This window comes from Coloeus monedula (assembly GCF_965178545.1).
Source record: "Coloeus monedula genome assembly, chromosome: Z".
Taxonomy (NCBI): Eukaryota; Metazoa; Chordata; class Aves; order Passeriformes; family Corvidae; genus Coloeus; species Coloeus monedula.
The window spans coordinates 34,659,542-34,675,248 of record NC_138822.1 but is presented as its reverse complement, the minus strand read 5'-3'; the positions used below and the strand labels follow the sequence as shown (position 1 = coordinate 34,675,248).

At 40.4% G+C, this 15,707-nt stretch overlaps 1 protein-coding gene across 1 annotated transcript in view; it reads right to left on the bottom strand.

Annotated features, from left to right (window-relative positions):
* The window catches only part of SLC1A1 (solute carrier family 1 member 1), a gene marked incomplete at both ends in the record, with an annotated part of 48,424 nt that extends 33,904 nt beyond the window's left edge, over positions 1 to 14,520 (bottom strand). Inside the window, 2 exons of the mRNA XM_082301975.1 lie at positions 1,422 to 1,562; positions 14,430 to 14,520. Of these exons, the coding sequence (XP_082158101.1) occupies positions 1,422 to 1,562; positions 14,430 to 14,520 (232 nt within the window). The remainder of the gene's footprint in view (positions 1 to 1,421; positions 1,563 to 14,429) is intronic.
* Between the last annotated feature and the right edge of the window lie 1,187 nt (positions 14,521 to 15,707).

The window sequence follows — 15,707 nt, the reverse complement described above, 5'->3', positions numbered from 1 at the left end:
TCCTGTCACGGACTAAGGTTCTCCTCTCCTTTACACACCAACTGTTTAATCTCCCTTCATTCCTTTGGACCCAACCCTTTACTATTTTGTGTCCTCATTTCTCACTCCACCCTTGGCAGCTTTCCATTCTTGATCTCGCAGCTCTTGACAGTCTCCATTTCAATTCTAACACTGGGTTCCTCTCACTCTACATTACAGATGTGCTCAAAAGGCCTTAACAGCTTCCCTTAAGAACTTTGTTATAGACTCATTTTGCCGTGTGCTGCTGTGCAATTAGTGATATTTTTGGCTACAAATTTTGGGGAGTTTGGAAGTTTGTATTTAATATCCTATTCTTGAAAGCACTTTTGCAACATGATCAAAATTCCCCTTTCATTTTCTGATAACAACATGCTCTCTCCCTTTCTTTAGTCAAATATCTGATGCATTTTCATTAACCTCTAACCAATCAACAAACACCTGGACACGTTGTGACAAACACAACACGTTGTCAAAACAGCAGTTTTGTGGAGATGAAAAAGGACAGTATACTGACCAGTGTGTCTCGATTCACTGCAAGAAACTAAAAGAAAAGAGTCACAATCCTTGTACCGTCAGCAAAGACTTAAAGAATAAAGAGAAGTTCACTAAAGAAAAGCTATTTGACATTCAGTTCTGTCTCTTTGCTTTGGGCTTTCTCCACCAAATCTTTCCAAAGTTTTCCCACTAGGTGAGCTGTTAGCAAATTCTAGCAGGCATGGCAGGGCTCCAGCCAACAGCTTGCTTGCTTTTCCCAGAAGATGAAACTTCGCTTTTGTTTCCATTACCCCTTCCTGGCCCCACAATCTCCCTTCGCACTCACTAGGTTCAAAGGAGTTTTCAGTTTTGGGGAAATACAAGTGGATTTATTTTCCCCTAATTTATTTCTGCCAGGTCAATGAATTGAATGGACTCATAGATGGATTCAGTGAATGCTAGAGCTCATGCAAGGTACCTCATGGAAGTTTGTTGAGACCAAATAAGTGTAGGTCAGGAATGTCCTCTTTTTGTGACAGTAGGCTATGAGATCAGCTCTCCCTTGCTTGTGAAATGGCAACATGAGACTACTTACAACAGTTAACTCTGTACCTCAGAATATGCAGCTGCAGCTTTGGGCTTGCAATTTGCAACTGCTTAACCCCCTCCTGAAAACAGGGAGAGAGAGATACAAAAATCTATAAACTTGCAAAGTTATTAGCTCATAGCTCTTTATAATGTCACAGATAATAGTGCTAATCCTTCCAAATCTATTCTCATTATATAAAGAAAAATTTAATCTAAAGGTATGAAATCTGTATTTCTCAGTTTCATAGAGTATCATCAAGTTGTTTTCAGGGGTTATTTCCTTTAGAAAGAAAGCACAATGACAATCCCATAAGCTAACAGTACATTTCCAGTCATACCTGTGATCATACTTGATATGATTAATGGCAGAATGATGAGTTTGAGCATTCTCATCAGCAGTTCCCCAGGAAAGGAAAAGTAGAACTTATCCAAGTTAGACAGTTTTCCATATTCCCGTACCAGAACTCCAATTCCAATACCTAAAAGGGACATAAAAATGTGGCACAAATTAGATGTAATTTATAGTAGAGACATGTGGGACAAGGTGCAAAAATAGCAGAAGAACGAATAGAGCAAGCAATAAACACATTTACACAGCTATGGTAGAACTTGTAAAGCAAATCAAACGTGAGATATTTCCTTTTCTGATGATAAGCAAAATAGTAACACATATAATTCTGAAGTTGCAGGATGTCTTTAGGTAAGTCTTTGGGAAAATCTGATTAGGTGCTCTGATTATCAGTTTAGTCTAGTACTGACTTTTTACCTGCCTTCACTAGTTCTAGAAGACCCATAACTGGCATTTAAAAAAATCAATATGCTATATAAACACTACCAAACACTAAAGAGAGATGGTGACATAAATACTTGACATGATTTCTATTGGTGAAAATAAGCCTACCCAGTAGCAACACTTTCAGTAATTGCTGCTCTACATAATTAGGAAAGAGCGTGACTGTAATCACTAAATTAATTTAATAACTTCCAGGAAACTGATCAACAAAAATACACTCCACATATTTCACACTCATTCCACCACATAACTGACCTACAAATACCAGACATAAATTCAGTGATTGAGCCACAACGCAAGGCACTTTTATATGTCCTCTTATCTTTGGATTACATGAATTATCAGATAGTTCTCACTTCTGAGACAAACAATGGATAAGAGTTCTACCAAAAGAAAAAAAATCATAGGACAAAAGACAAAATTCTTCAGTTTGACAGGCACTACCTTTATTTTCCATTCCAATATGATTTTCAAATTAAAATGACTGTTATAGGAAATGTGTTCATCAGTGTCAAAAAAGCACTAGAACTGTTGTTTCACATTGGAGCTTTGTAATGCTTCAGTCCTGAATAAACTGAACATCAAGAAATCCAATTTCTAACTGGATCCAATGAAAGAACAAGTCAGAACTCTTAATCATCAAAATCAAGCTAAACGAAAATTAAGGCAGATTAAAAGTCTTTCCTTTTAATAGAGATGGAAAATGAACAAGGTAACCTTCCAAGAAAATGAGCTGCTCTAATCAACTATTAAGATTTCTGATCAAGGTGTCATTTCTGCCAGAGAACATGGACAGTTTAAATTCCTTGGAGCAATCTTGAATCTTAATAGCCTTGAAGATATTTGCAATATTATGCAAATGACCTTGATTAGTGAATGATAAGACACAATGATCTCTATTTCTAATCTAGTGACTGAATTAGACGGGTTGAAAATACTTTGCACTTTTAGATAAGCCCAAGCAAGATAAAATTCCATTTGTAAAATAGTTACATGGATTGAAGATAGTTGCTAAAATTTTGATCCTGAAAGCACAAGAGAAAATAGCTGAATCTAACCAAACAGGTAAGCTCCATGTCTTCAGACAATTCACACAATTTACAGCAGACATTTGTTTAAATTGCGGCAAGACTGAACTGCATGTTTTGGCAAGTTGTGTAATGCCACTTCATGTTGAGCAGGTATGACTAGGACATGTTCTAACCATCCGCCTTTCATTCTACATGGTGATTGTCATATTTGACCAGATGGAATTCTGATCATTGTATATTCAGCAGGATTGCTAGCAGGTAGAAAGATTCACCCCTGTTTTCATTCTTGAGGGTTCTGTTTTCCACTTCTTTAGATTTCACTACAAAAACTTCCCACATGGTCTCAAAATTATAGCAGGGTTTCCTTAAGATTTTCCATCTATATATTTATACCTACTTTGTTAGATTTTTTTTTTTTTTTTTTTTTGGTGAGGATATTATTTATCTAATGACAATAGCTGAGTTCCTCATTCTAACAATCTCCTGAAATTACATTATTGCTCTCAATTCCTTATTCATGCAATTTCTTTACCAGATAGAGCATTATATCCATATTAACTTGTGTAGTATGCTGAATTACAGTATAATGCAGCTACCTTTTAACTGCAGTTAGCATCTAGCATATGTTGCTTGAATATATCATAGGAATATAAGAAATCGTATTTTGTAGCAGTAACAAGAGAAGGTTAGAAATTTAGCAGAATAAACTTGCTTTTGTACTGGAAATTGACATATATGGAGCTTTTTGATCCTCATCTCAATAACCAAGTTCAACTTGGAAATTTCTTCTGGGAATTATAACACACAGAAAGAAGTGTGGTCCAGCATAAACATATTTCACATGGTAACCACTGCTTTTAACATCACATTGATTATAGCAGCCCTAAGTAAGAAGAGAGAAAGTCTTATAAAAATCTAAATTTTTCTAGATGAATGCTATTGATAACTCCATTATTTCTGAAATTAAAATGCACAATGACTTTCATCAACCATAAAATACATTATAGTCTGCAAAGCCGCTTCTATATATTAGGATTCCTCCTTTCTTTTTATTTTATTTTATTTATTTTTTAAATTTATGGAATAATTTGCTTCTACTTTTTGAAGAGCAAAACATCACTTTTCCTGCTTGCCCTCTTCATCTTTCCTGTTTCAATCACTCCACCTTCCTTCTCATCCATGATAAACTGGTTTTATTTTTTTTCCATCTCTTCTCCAGGCTTTTACTTCTTGTCTACATGCCTAAGTTAGGTTATGATTTTTACCACAAGTGCAATCCTTTACTTACCACTCAATGACATATACTCCTTAAGCTCCAGATTTCTGCAATATTGGGCAGATGTGAAGAGTGATAGTGGAATAAACTGTACAACCCCATGTCTTTAATTTTTAAAGTAAAATATATCTTTGTAACTGTGCATAGTACAGCACATGCTGTATAGCATGGTGTCTACATTTCCTCTCCCAGCAGCCACCAACATAGCAAGTGAAAGATGCAGTCTGGGTCCCTGGGATTGCAATGCACCATGAAGGCCAAAAGAAAATTCTCTTGTCTGAACCCATATGAAACAGCACATGCCCTAACTCCTTGTTACTGTTCTCCCACGTAGCATATAAGGCTTTTAATAAACTTCCTAACAGACAGAAAATCCTTCAAAGAAAGGGGATAAATGCAGATGAAGTGAAGTGAGGGGTGAGAATGAGAAGAACAAGAGAAGAAAAACAGAGCAGAAGAGAATCATTGAATATAAGCACACCAAGTGAAATCCATTGGCACCCATCTTTCAGGGAGTCTCACCTTAAAAAACTAGAGGGAATACATGTTTTCTCTGTATAGGAGCCATTTCTTGTTGTGTTACCCAAAGAAAGGGGAGCAAAAAATGCTGCAAGGGGTTAGCTAGCACCCACAATTGGCTCCACTGTATATAGCACTAGATCCATCACATCTGCCAAGCCTGAGGCTTTACAGGACCTAGCAGATGATGGCTGTGTGTAATAAGGTGCAGAAGCAGCCTGGCTTGTGTATGTATGGGCAGTGAGTCCACCACAGAAATTAGGTAAAATGTGTCTTGGGAGACAATTCTGTTGAGGTTTCTGTCTATCTGCAAAACAACTTTTGTGTCTAAGTATCTGGTGAACAGTAATTTATTGCAATCTGACCTTGATCTGGAGCGTCTCTTTATATATTGCTATTCTTTCTGAAATGTTGCCTAAGGAAAAAGGTAAATTATTTGTATGGAAACAATTATAGGGCTATTACATTTTTCTTCAAGTACCTTGCTGAAGTTCATGACAAATTTGAAAATGAGTAAAATAACCTCCACACACTCGGTTCAAAAAATCTGCATAATCTCTAGGCTCAGTTATACTAGCACACATGGGGTGTGTCACAAACTGTACTACAGCTATAGTAAACTTGTAAAAATGTGCTGGCCATTCCACAGCCCCCTAAGCAACTCAACGTGGAGACCATTTACAATTTTTCAGGAAGTGACAGCTAAACCCTGAAGCCCTTTTTTATACAATTACACACACCGACATCCCTGCTTCTATTTCTCACTGAAAGAGAATATAAACCAGATAAAATTGGCATGTAACAGTTAGGACTCCATAATGTTATTTGTACTCATGGATGAGAACACTGATTTGGGATTCACAGTACTAATTAACACGGAATTCTCCATCAGTGCCATGACACTGAAGAAACAGCAAATCACCCTCAACTCCCACTGATTTCATTATGTGAATGATCCTTAGGAATGAACCATAAAGACAATGAGAAAGAGAATCCAGCATATATTTTTGTAGAATTAATAATCTGTTTTGTAAAATGATCTGTTCTGAAGTATATGTAGTGATCTGAAAAAAAAGCTGTGGTGTTTATTTTTTCCTATTTTCTTAAAATTTCATGGCATGGAAACTCCTTTTCACTGAAGCAGAGTCAGTGACCCTGGCAGATGCTGATAGACAGTGTGGGAATGACAGGAGTTTTGCTTTGACAGCACTGAAAGAAGAAAAAAAAGTCACATGGTTCAAACCTGGTATTATTTAATTGTACTGTAGCAATATCTATTAAGTTATTAACTAAGTGATTAAGCTCTTCATAATTTCACATAATATGCTGCACACACGTGACAGACTAAAACACAATTACTTCTATCATACTGGTGGGTCTTAACTGGATTAACTTCACAGCAGATGATTGATGGAACTGAAAAGGCGAGCAAACAAACTTCACTGACTTGATTTCAAGCACAATACAAAATATTCAATATAAACATGTCAAATTGCAGCACAGGCAGGCAAGATTTGTGCAGTCTGATACATTCTCCATCCTTTAGTAATACTTTATAAATCAATTTTGTCTCTGCTCTCTCCATAGAGGTTTTGTTATCACTGGCTGTCTCTCAGCTGCAAGAAAATACAGCGCCAACTATAAAACACTAAAAGAGAGGGTATAGAAGAATATATTACTAATGCTTATAAACATATTATTTCAGCTTTCATTGAACTATTTTTAATACTTTCTAATGTTACACATTTTACTGCTTTACACTGTACTTGACAATGTACCTTCCAACAAACATACTGATGTTGATTGAAAAAAGAAGATTCTTAGAAAACTGCAGGCAACCACTGAAGTATAGAGTCTCAGGGGTATAATTACATGGCAACTGGTCTTAACTCTCTGGTTGCTTATGTTAGCTGGACTACCTGATTGCTTACAAAGACAAGTGAAGAAAAGTTCTCAGAAATCTTCCAGAAGGAAGTTCCCGTATCAACTCTTGGTTTACTGAAGAATATTTAGTAGCAATTTATAAGAGAAGACGCGCTTGTGCTCTGCCATGGTGAGACCCCCTGATGCTCTCTGATTACCCTGCTGAGGGTGCAGTGGTTGTAAATTCCTTCACACAAGTAATACACTGTCATCTGACTACAGTGTGAGGAAAGTTCAGGTAGACAGTGACTCCCTGTGATGGACCTTCAGGAATGAAGGCAAGGTGGAGTGCTGGCCAGAGGGGGAAAAACCAGCTTCTCCACTGTGGGTGTACTCCCTTTACTCACAGTGGGTTTGAAGGCTACTGCAAACTGCAAACCCACATAACTCCTGCTACTTTTTGTGCTGCGGGAGCCTGGAACAGGGCTAATAACATCGGGTAGCCTGTAGCAGTCACCAGTAGAGCATAGCAGAGCAGCCTCTTTGCTACGCAGCCCTGCACAAGGCACACCTATCAAACCCAGGGCAGTTAGCTCACTCAGACAGGAAAAGGGAAAAATAGTGGCTATTTTCCTGTGACTATGTGACCACAGTTCTGCTGAATGCTGCATCAGTGCTCCCTCTGAACATACAGAGGGCTAACCAGTTTGACTATTTAACAATGTCTCCTATTGGACTCTGGCTTTCCTGTCATTTATCCAAACAGACTGTAGATGAGTTTCACCTGTACATATCTTCCAAATATTTTCCATGTGCAGATGCAACTTTTTTCAGAGAAAGCCAAGAAAAAATATACATCTGAAGGAAGAAGAAAAACCTTACAATTGTGCTTCATCTAGCTAGAACTCTTGTACAGAATCTACCACTGTATCCTTCTATCTCATATTCCTGTGTTTTACAGTAAAATTGAAAGATAACCTGACAACAGAAACCTGTCTTTCTTCTTTTGCAGACTTTCCTTGTGACCCCTTTCAGATATCACCTCTAAAACCATTACCCTTCTCCTTCATCTCATCCATCTATGACGTGTGAGCCTTCTTTAATTATGCATCCATCCAAACTGCTTCCTTCATGTCTCCACATCCACTACATTTTATAAAGCAGTGTTTTTGTTTGGACCCCTTTTCTCAGTAATTTCAGAAATTCATGTCCCTCGGTTGTAGCATCTAATGTTTTGCTCATGTGGCCTAACACACTGCAGCACCATTGGCACCATCACAATGCCACACACAAAAATTTAGGAATTTCTCACTCGTCTTGGTAAAAGCCCACTGGTCTTCTGTTCTCTTTCCACATTTGCTTGCTGTGCCAAAGCTATATAAGCACCTTTGTACATGGATAGCTCAAGAGATATTAGCTCAGTAGAACACATCAGGAAAAATGCATCTTCATTTAAGACCCCTAAAACACACAAGAAACTAAATAGTTGGCAATGGTATAAGAAAGGTGAAAGGCTATTAACTGGAAATATCTGCCAGATTTTGACCCTTGTTATTGCTTCTTTGATGAGAGAAGAGGACAGTAAACAGGACATTCTGTTCTAGCTCTCCCCTTGTTGGAAGAGCAATGGAATGATTGCAATTGAGATAAGCAGCTGGACAGGCCATTTAGTGGACACTAAAGATAGACAGATAGTAACATGCAGAAACATTGTTATTCTGAAACTAATGAAGCCATCAAAGCATTGAGAAATCAGATACATGACCTAGAAAATTAGCTCAGATTAAGAAATACCAGGTCGTTTGCCATTCCAAAAACATGAAAGGACCACTAAATTTCAAAAGCTAACTCCAATACTGCCCTGATCTTCAGATGTGATACAGCTGTGATACAGATGTGAACTTACAGCACAAGATAATGTTGTGGGACTGTAAGTACAAATGCCTTGCACAAATCCTATGAAGTCTTTGTGGAAAAAAAAATAAAGATTTCTGAACAGTGCAACTGTTATTAATGAATAGTCTCAACCTGAACATTATCTTTTTTGTTGGGGTATAGGAGATGAAAGTTTCTAAAGTGAAAAATAATAAATATATAAAATATCTAAATAATACATATATATAAAAATATAGACATTTTCTAACATGTATATATAAAAGAACAAAAATGTAATTACATTGTTCTATTTTCCCCTAAATAATATTGGGAAATTGGACAGAGTAAATATTTTGCTGGTATTAGTATTTGTGTTCTTGGTTCAAATGTAAAAAAATATTGGTAGACTTTGGTAGTTTGGGGACTTTGTAGAGTGTAAATTGACATTAGGCTCACCCTTTCCAAAGATTAAAAAATTCAGCTCTAGTGATAGTTTCACTTCACTCACATAAAGTGAAACCCAGAGTTTGTGTTAAAACAAATAAAAAAACAGGAAAACTTTACATGCCAGAAGAAGAAGTAAAAGATGAATTTTCTTTGCTTCAAAGCCGTAAAAGGCCAAAAGAGGCATCATGCATAACTTCAACTACCTTTGCATTCTTTCACTGGCTGACTTCCTGGCTCAGAGCATTTTTGATCCTCAGTAGTATGTGAAACTCTCAGATGAAATTATTAGTCATTCTGCATTTTACTTCCCATTTTTAAAATTAAATTCAGACATTTTGTCAGAATTGCTATATTTCATATATTTCTGATGACATCCCACCCTATATCAAACTGTAGGCAAGTGTTGCAGAGAAACACAGATGTAAGAATCATCACTGTCTAGAGAGGCATAAAACATCACAAGTATCGTCTATGCTCTTCTGAGGCACACCAGGAAGAAAAGAGTCTTCTGTTAAATTTCCATGCTACCACAGTTGATTCAAGGTGTCTGGCCTTCATTTGTTATAAATTCCAGATTAATAAAATGCTATGCTTCAGAATTCAAGAAAGGAATTGAATGCTTGGTTTACAGCTATACTTGTCAGAAAAAAAGTAATAATTCTTCAGTTTCATTATATTCCCCTTAACTTCTTTCCCGATGTTTTTGCTACTATATTTCAAGAGACTATGAATCAGCTTCATTGTTTGGAACCTTACTATTGAATTGTGCAAGGAACAAGAAATGGTACTGAAGACAACCTGAACTATGCTAACAGGCCACTTTTTGATAAGAGTACAAGGAGGGAGAAATGGAAAATGGTGAAACCTTACTTCGTATCAAGAATGGGCTTTTGATTTTTAAATTACATTTGCTAGAGACAGAAGGAACTTACTGTGAGAGAGACTTTAGAGGTCTATGGGGTTTAGAGGCTGCAGGCTGCATTTGCAAAAGAAACTTTTTGGAATATGGTGAGCTCCCTGGATTCAGGGTGGCCTTCTGCATAGGGAAAGGCCATCATCAGACTGAGAGGTTACTAATTGCTCCGTTGTTGTCTTCACCCTATGAGACACTCATTCTTGTAAGAATGCACTGGTGGACTTCCAGTAATGCAGAGGTATTGCTTTTAAAAACAGCTGTCAAATCCCCTTGTGTCTTAAAACCAGCTGTCGAATCCCCTTGTGTCTGATTACAGAGGGAGCATAGCCTTTCATTTAGCAGGTGTGAATGCACCTGACTTGTCTAGAAACAAAGAAATAGTCCTATAGTGAGATATTACTACTTAATATTATAATGTAAAAGAATAACTTCCATTAACATTAAAGATAACAAATTTTTGGCATATAAACTGCTAGGAGGATATAATAAAACACAAAACAGAAGCTTCAGTGGCTGTTGCGCTTATCAAATCCTGACAAATAATTATAGCCACAATACTCAAAGTTTCTGCACTGCTGGTGTTACAACAGGAACTACGCATACTTTAATCTCACTCTCAAATACAGGGAGAAAAGGAAGTCTGCTGCCAGCCCAAATCTTTCAACAATGGAACTGCACAAGCAAAGCATCTGATCCTGCAGAGACTGAATAAATTCACTTCAGAGGTGGAAAAGTCAGGTATTGAGCGTGCTCGAGCATCAATACGTGGTCCCCGCCCTCTCTCAGTCACTCCATCCCTGCCTTACGCCACCGATTGCCGCAGCTCGAGTTTTTGCACGTTCTCTGGCCGCCTGGTCCCGGCTCTCCCTGAGCCACCTCGGACAGCTCCCCCCGCCCCCGCGCCGCCCAGCCCGGCTCCCGGGCCGGCAACAAGCTCCCTTTCTCGTGGTGTCTGAGGTGTACAGCGTGAGGACCACGCACATATGTGAAGAGGAGAACGATGGAGGAAGGTAATGACAGAGCACAAGCACAAAAGTGTTTATCGCTGCCTCACACCGAGACTGCACTGGCACAGCCCTGATGAACGTGATCTGTGGTGGGCTGAAGAAAGGACACTTGCCATTCACAGTCTCCATTAGCTTCCTCCTTCTGTATCAATCTAAATACTGAATTTCTCACATTTCCTCATGAATACCTGAACAATTTCAGTGTCCCACACACGTGCTGTTGAGAAAAGCCCGCCTTCAAGTCACAGACAGGCTCAGAGGTATCTGAAGTTCTGAATCTGTTTAGGAAGTGACAGACAGTTCATTCAGCAATTCAAAAAAGTACTCGTAACCTACAAATTTAGGTGAACTGAATCTTTCAAAATAATGCCTCCCAGACCTGAAGCTGCCAAAAAAAAAAAAAAAAAAAAAAAAAAAGTGCTAATAGATTTCAAAATTACAAGTATAAAAAAATTCCAACTTATTTGTGTATAATTTCTGAGAACGTAAAACAATCTTGGCTCTAGTATAGCATGCTACTGCAACTCAGTGCCTTGGACCATATGTACACACATCACCTAAACTTTTATTTCCACTGTAAGAAAAAGGCTGTTCTGCTGAAGAACTGCACAGTACTACAAGCTATCAGGCTATAACATGCAGACTAATGAGCAAGTATTTACACATAATCAGCCTTTTACTTTCATGACTGGTCTGTCTGCGTTGCAGCAGTGACCTTTTGGAAACAAAGTGATGACCAAAAAGAAATGCTCTATGAGAAACCTGTGAAGTGTGACTTAAACTCTCCATATGCAATTGTCCTTTGCACATCTGTTTCAGGGTGAGTAATTTTCAGGGATATTTCTGTTTTATTTTGCCTTGATTGTACAATCTGGAAACAATGTAACCTTCTATATAAAGGGCTGAAGAAGCACTTGAAGCAAGTTGACTTTTAAAATGCCTTTGTTAGCTCAGTTGCTTTGGGCTCAGTTAGGCTAGCAGAGTAAAAAGATGCAAGACACACTTTCTTTTGCAGGTATTTACGTGAGGCTGCTGCTCTCCTGGTTACAGATCTCTCCACATCACCTTGGTGGTCTGAGATCAACTCTCTTCTAAGGCAAGGAAAATAACTACTTGAGCCTCAAATTTTGTTTTCTTTGAATATACATTCAGGTGTTTTCACCCAAAAGACATGACACTTAAGATGGTTTGTGTACAGATTTTAAATTATAACCCCACACACACTGCTATAAAAGAAATTCCAGTATTTTTGAAAATGGAAAGGACGGGCAAAGGGTTGAATGCTTAAAATATAGCATAAAATAATTACTCTTGAAAGAAGAAGTGTTTGGAATTCTGAGGGGTTTCTGTCTGTTTCTGTCTCTTGTCAGAGACACACACAAATAATCAGGAAAACTTTTCAGCTTAGTAAGAGTACTAGTAAAGATAAGCATATTTCAATTGGATTCTGAACATGACTCTGATAATGATGAGCAAAAATCACGACTCCATATGATAGTGTAGGAATATCAGGTACTTTGCAGCACAGCTGGGCAGCTTCCACAGCACATTTTCACAGCTTGCTGCATTTATTACTTCCACTCCTCCCTCATCATACATTTCTGAAAAGCCTATTTTCTTCTTTCAATATGATGTGCTACTGTTCTGCTCATAAATGCTAAATTGTTCTTCCAAACAAACTAGATTAACAAACCTCAGACCAATTTCCCAGGGCATATTAAAAAAGAATAAATATGTAAATTTAATTATGAAGGGTTTGAGGACTCTAGGTATATTACAAACTTTCCTCAAGCTGTAGTAAAACAATAATATATCATTCAACTCCATCTTTACAAGGGTTTCACGGTTCCTTACTTCACCTTTGAGAAATACCGAAAACGCTGCAGATACATACTTACTTGAAAAATGTAATTTGGTCCAAGGCTTTTGGAATTACTACGAAGACTCTCTTTGACGCTATTATAGAGCTCCCCTGAGTTCAGGACTGCTAATTACAGTGTAGCAAACAGAGAAGTCCAAGGACACAGGAGGCGTTGGGAGCCTGTCCCTCTCTCACTGGGAATTCCTATTAGGGGAATTGGGGTCAATTGTCCCCACAGCTCCCGCACGGTCATACTCTGTGGCTCTCAGAGAAATTTAATTTCAGAATGTTTCACCTGTAGAATCACATCACACTCTTCAATTTTAACTACAGTCATTGAAGATAATGAGAGGGGAATATTTCTTAACCACTTCTGTAAATCTGAAGTCAGTACGTCAACTCATAGAAGAGTACCTGACAGGACAGTGCGAAAAAGCAATTGTACACACAAAAACACAGACAGATATACACACTCCTCCAGTTGTATAGTCAGATTTTCAAAGCAAGGCCCTTAGCACTTGGTATGCAAAACTCACAAAAATATTTTGGTTTTGAACGAGGTGAGAAAAATCCAGAGATCTTTCAAATACTGCATGCATTGATAAAAACACACATGTATATGTAAACACAGTTCTGATCACAGCTTATAAATAACTGGGTGGAATTCCAAGATAATAACTCTCTTCTGAACAAATTTGCAATGAAATAGGCATGGTCCAGCCAAACTTGAAGTTAGCAGAAAAGTCATCTGAAAGAGACCCATCAGACAGCAAGTTAATGAAGCATTTATAGCAGCACTTCTCCACAGGAGAAACAATGTGAATGAGGCTCTCCAAATAATAACCAGGAGAAAACGTAATAAGGTGTGCCAAAATTATGCCCTATGGAAAAGCCTCTTCATCTAAGTAACTTGATGCATTTTCTTTGCCCAGCTGTCCTTAGTAAGATGGTGTTCAGCTCGTTTCCACTTCAAAAACTAGCTGACGTACAGGGGAGAAATCCTCCTATCTTTACAGTGATGGCCCTTAAAATCCCTCTGAAAGCCGGGTGGCACTGCCAGACTTTTCACCCATAAAAACCCCTCCGAAAGCTGGGCGACACTGCCAAACTCTTCCAGCCGCACCACTCGTTTGGGCCGTCAGAAGCTCCACAAAGCCACCTCCACCGCTTCCCGGCCCTGCAGCCTCCCTCGGCGGGGCTGCCACTGGCAGACCCGCAGTAGGCAGGCGCCGCGTTCCCCCCAAGAGCTGCAGAGGCCGCCCGGGGCACAGCCCGCCGGGGGACCCGCAATACGGAGAGCACACAGCTCCCGGCGCCCGCGCTCCTTCTCCACTCGGCGGTCTCACCCCGCCGATCACCGACCTTTGCCACACGGGCCGGCGGGACGCGCGCAGGGGCCGGCCTGGCCAGGAGGGCCCCGGACCCCCCGCTGCCGACCCGGCCGCCCGGGGCTGCGAGCGCCGTGTCCCCCTCGCCCTGCCCCGCTCTCGCCCTGCCGCCGCGGCACCGCGACACTGCGGGGCTGCTCTCCGCAGCCGCGGCGATGCCGGGGAAGAGCGGCCGGCCGCCCTGGCCCGCCTTTCGGGTGGGTCGCTAGCATCGCCCCGCGCAGCCCGGCCCGGCCCCGCAGCACCCCTCGCCCCGCCGCGGGCGCCGGTCCGACGCCGCGCCACCCTTGCGCCCGGCAAGGCCGTACCGTGCCGGCAAGGCCGGGCGGGGGGCGGCGGCGCTGCGCTCCCAGCCTGTCCCCGCGCTCACCCGCCAGCACGGCGACCACCGTGCTCAGCAGCAGCCAGTTCTTCCTCACGAAGCTCGGGCAGAACAATCCCTTCTTGACCGCCTTCGCCATGGCGAAGGCTGGGGCGGTGCGCGCCGCGCGGAGCCGAGCCGAGCCGGGCAGGGCCGAGCCGAGCCGAGCCGCCTGCGTGCGCTCCGCGGGGCTGCGCGCTTACCGCGGGGAGGCGGAGACGTTGCGCTTCACCTGGCAACCGGAGAGCCCGGCCCCCCGCCCGCCCCTCGCTCGGCCGGCCCACCTGCCGGCCAGCACACCCCAGCTCCTGCTGGGAATATCAGGGGCAGCAGCTACGTATCTTTTAAGATTTCCCCCCTGGTTTTGATCCTGGTAGGCTTAAATACCAAAACAGCGAAAGAAGCGTTTATTTCTCTGTGCAGCTCCCTGTAAATGGTCTCCTTCTCCCTCCCCACCATTAGCTTGATTAAGCTCATATTATATATAATATTTTGACCCAATTCCCTGTGGGGCTGTGGTTTTCAATATGTCTATAAACGTGTTGATTTTGATTTTGAAATCTATAGCTCAATGGTAAATGCAAAAAACAACCAAGCCCAACCACTATCTGCCATTGAATGGCTATCTGCCATTGAATGACTATCTTGCTGAATGACATGAAGGAGGGAGCAGAATGAAAGTTTAATTTCTCTTGTTTAATTGCACTTGATATCCTTCCTTTCAAAACGTACACTAGTGAGGTTTGCCTGACTTCTGTCTATAACAACTGGGTAACTATGGCCAGGAGGAGATCAGCAAAAACTGCAATTGAAACCTTATCACTTTTGCTCTTCACATGAATCAGGCTATTCCGTGTGACAGCTTGGAGAAAGAGATAAATATGTACCTTGCTGAGTCAGGGAAGAGCGCTGAAATCCACCTGGATGAGAATCAAGAGCTGTCATCAATATCGAGTGTTAAAACCTGGGCCTAGCGGCATAAATTCATACAGAGACACCTAAAAAGTGTCATATTTTTCAGATGTGTAGAGCAACTGCAGTAATTTGTCTGCATCTGTTACCATCAGGAGAATTTAATTTAAAAAATAAGAGGAAAGCTAGTGGTGAAAGGAAGCAGATGAGTAAGTAACCTCTTAGTTTAATTAAGTCATAAAAGGTTTCAGACCACTTAAAAGGAAGGCTGGCATACTACCATGTTACAAGCCACAGCAAAGCAAAACAAAAATAATTAATGCAAATAAATGGTAAGAAATACCATGACTATGCCTAGACTTTGGTATGGAAATG